Source organism: Ornithorhynchus anatinus, chromosome 4 (genome assembly GCF_004115215.2).
Source record: "Ornithorhynchus anatinus isolate Pmale09 chromosome 4, mOrnAna1.pri.v4, whole genome shotgun sequence".
In the NCBI taxonomy this organism is placed as follows: Eukaryota; Metazoa; Chordata; class Mammalia; order Monotremata; family Ornithorhynchidae; genus Ornithorhynchus; species Ornithorhynchus anatinus.
Window position 1 is genome coordinate 21,356,735 of NC_041731.1, and position 3,265 is coordinate 21,359,999.

A 3,265-nucleotide genomic window follows, 5' to 3' on the forward strand; every position below is an offset into this window, starting at 1 on the left:
TATGCGGGGCAGGGACTGTGTCCAACCCTCTTGGCTTGTATCCAACCCAGTACAGTGCCTGGCACATAATAAGCGCTTAACAAATACCCTAATAATAATCATAATTATTACTAATAGTAATGGGCTCATAATCCCGGACCACACCAGATACCGGCCCTATTCCCTCCCATCGATTTTCTCCCACCTCTCTTCCCTCAACCAAATTCCGGCCCGATTTCCCCTCCCCTGCCACCGGCCATTGGTCCTATTTCACCTCCAGGTAGGATCTTGGGAGCACATTCTGCCTAGACTGATCAAAGATCACAGGTCCAAGTTCGGGCCGGGCCCTCTTCGGCGGAGCAGCGGCGGAGGAGTAGGAGAAGGAACATGTTCTCGTCCAGGCTCTTCACTTTGGTCCTGGTTGTGAAACGACAGGAAGTTCTCCTAGGATATAAAAAAACGTGGCTTCGGAGCCGGGCGATGGAATGGCTTCGGGGGAAAGGTGCAAGACGGGGAGACTATCGAGAAAGGAGCCAAGAGGGAATTACTGGAGGAGAGTGGGCTGACAGTGGACCCCTTACAGAAGATAGGTCACATTACATTTGAATTCCTTGGCAACTCTGAGCTAATGGATGTCCATGTCTTTCGCACAGATAGTTTCCATGGAAATCCAACTGAGAGTGACGAAATGCGTCCTCAGTGGTTGAAACAGGATCAGGTGCCTTTCAGTGAAATGTGGCCAGATGACATCTACTGGTTTCCATTAGTGCTCCAAAAGAAGAAGTTCCGGGGATACTTTAAGTTTCAAAGGCACGATGTCATCCTGGACTACACCCTGAATGAAGTGGAAACAGTCTAAGGGAAGTTAAACACCTTTCCCTTTTACCACTGGACTCACTCAACCCCTAGCTCATGAAACATGCTAGTAAGCATTTCAAACTGCTGGCCCAATTGTGCCTATTTTAGCCAATGACTCTTTTAGCTTTTCAGACATAATTTTGCTACTATTCTTGTCTATCCGTCTCCCCCGATTAGACTGTAAGCCCGTCAAAGGGCAGGGACTGTCTCTATCTGTTACCGATTTGTACATTCCAAGTGCTTAGTACAGTGCTCTGCACATAAGTGCTCAATAAATACTATTGAATGAATGAATAAAGTGCCGAGATGAGGCAGAAGGGAGAGCGAGCTGGGGAAAAAAAGGCTTAATTGGGGAAGGCCTCTTGGAGGAGACGTGACTTTGGAGGTGGGGAGAGTAGCGGTCCGGTGTAAATGGAGGGAGAAGGAATTCCAGGCTGGAGGGAGGTTGTGGGGAAGTGGGTCATCGGCGAGATAGACGAGATTGAGGCGGTGAACGAGGTAGCATGAGAGGAGCAAAGTGTGCAGACCGGGCTGTAGTAGGAAATCGGTGAGGCGAGGTAAGAGAGAACGAGTCGATTGAGAGCGTTAAAGCCGACGGTAAGGAGTTTCGGTTTGATCCCCCCCATTTTCCAGATGAGGAAACTGAGGCCCTGAGAAGTAAAGTGACTCACCCAGTGACAACCAGCAGACGAATGCCGGAGCTGGGATTAGAACTCAGGTCCTTCTGACTTTCAGGCCCGTGCTCTAACCACGAGGCCAAGCACCGTACTAAGCACTGTGGCAGATGAAAGCTCATCGGGTCGCACCAACTGGTCTCTGCTCTCCTGGAGTTTTCAGCCTCATCGCGATGGACCAAGCGGCAGGCCTCGCGCCCGGCTTCCAGAGGGCGAGTTGAGAACACCTGGCGGGAAAGGCGAAAGGTCCCAGCCTCTCATGGCCACAGCCTATACCGGTGCCCATTTGGGAAGTAGGGGCGTCGGGTCATCTGGCCAGGCCGGGGCTTGGACTCTGACAGCGGCATCCTCGCCGAGAGGTATGGGCCATCCGATTCCTGATTCTCCCCATTCCTGAATCTCTCCCCCAGTGGTAGAGATAAGAAGAAGAAGAATAATAGTAACAGTTGCTGGTGACAGCGTGCAAAGGAACTGAATGATCTCCCCCTTTGATCTCTAAATGTGACTCTCAGTTTTCTCTTTATGGTGCTTATTAAGCGCCTCTGGGTCAAACCCTGTTCTGAGCATGGAAGTCGCATGGCCCAGTGGCCTGGGATTCAGAAGGACCTGACTTTTAATCTCACTCTACTCCGTGCCTTCTCTTTGACCTCAGGCAACTCACTCGACTTCTCTATGCTCAGTTTCCCCATCTGTAAAATGGGGGTGAAGACTGTGAGTCGCACATGGGACAGTCCCTTGACCTCACAGCTCTCTCCAGTTCTCACCTTCTGCCATTCCTTTCTAAACTGCCTGAAAGAGTCATCTACAGCTGGTGTCTCAAATTCCTCTCCTCCAATTCTCTTCTTGGATCCCCTCCAATCTGGCTTCCGTCCCCTTCACCCCACTGAAACCGCCCTCTCAAAAGTCACCAGTGATCCCCTTCTTGCCAAATCCAAGGGCTCCTCCTCCATCCTTACCCTCCTCGGCTTCTCAGCTGCCTTTGACCCTGTGGACCACCCCCTTATCCCAGATATATTATCCAACCTTGGCTTCACTGATTTTGTACCTCTCCTGATAACTTCCTGTATCCTCTCTCTATATGTATATATATCTCCCGATATCTCCAGGTACCTCCTGTACCCCTCATCTCTCTGGCCGTTCATTCTGAATCTCCTTGGTGGGCTCCTCCTCTGCCTCCCATCCCATAACTGTGGGGGTCCCTCGAGGTTCAGTTCTCCATCCCCTTCTGTTCTCCATCTACACTCATTCCCTTGGAGAGCTCATTCGCTCCCATGGCTTCAACTACCATCTCTTTGCAGATGATACCCAAATCTACGTTTCCTCCCCTAATCTCTCTCCCTCTCTCCAGGCTCACATTTCCTCCTGCCTTCAAGACATCTCTGCTTGGATGTCTTCCTGTCACCGCAAACTTAAAATATCCAAAACAGAGCTCCTTATCATCCCACCCAAACCCTATCCCCTCCCGGACTTTCCCGTCACTGTAGATGGCGCCACCATCCTTCCTGTATCACAGACTTGTCACTTTGGCATCATCCTTGACTCTACTCTCTAATTCAACCCACATACTAAATCCTTCACCAAGTCCTGTCGGCCCCACCTTCGCAACATCGCTAAAAACTGCCCTTTTCTCTCCATCCAAACTGCTACCATGTTAATATAATCACTCATCCTATCCTGCCTAGATGACTGCATCGGACTCCTTGTTGACCTCCCAACCTCCTGCTTCTCCCCACTCCAGTCCACACTTCACTCCG

The 3,265-nt window shown here is 50.6% G+C and overlaps 1 protein-coding gene across 1 annotated transcript; it reads left to right on the forward strand.

Moving 5' to 3' along the window:
• The first annotated feature begins 366 nt into the window (after window positions 1–366).
• On the forward strand, window positions 367–871 carry LOC100084923 (7,8-dihydro-8-oxoguanine triphosphatase-like). Its single transcript, XM_039911988.1, is given in 2 exon segments — window positions 367–429; window positions 431–871. Coding segments are annotated over 2 exon segments (471 nt in total). The 3' UTR covers window positions 839–871.
• Window positions 872–3,265: the final 2,394 nt, after the last annotated feature.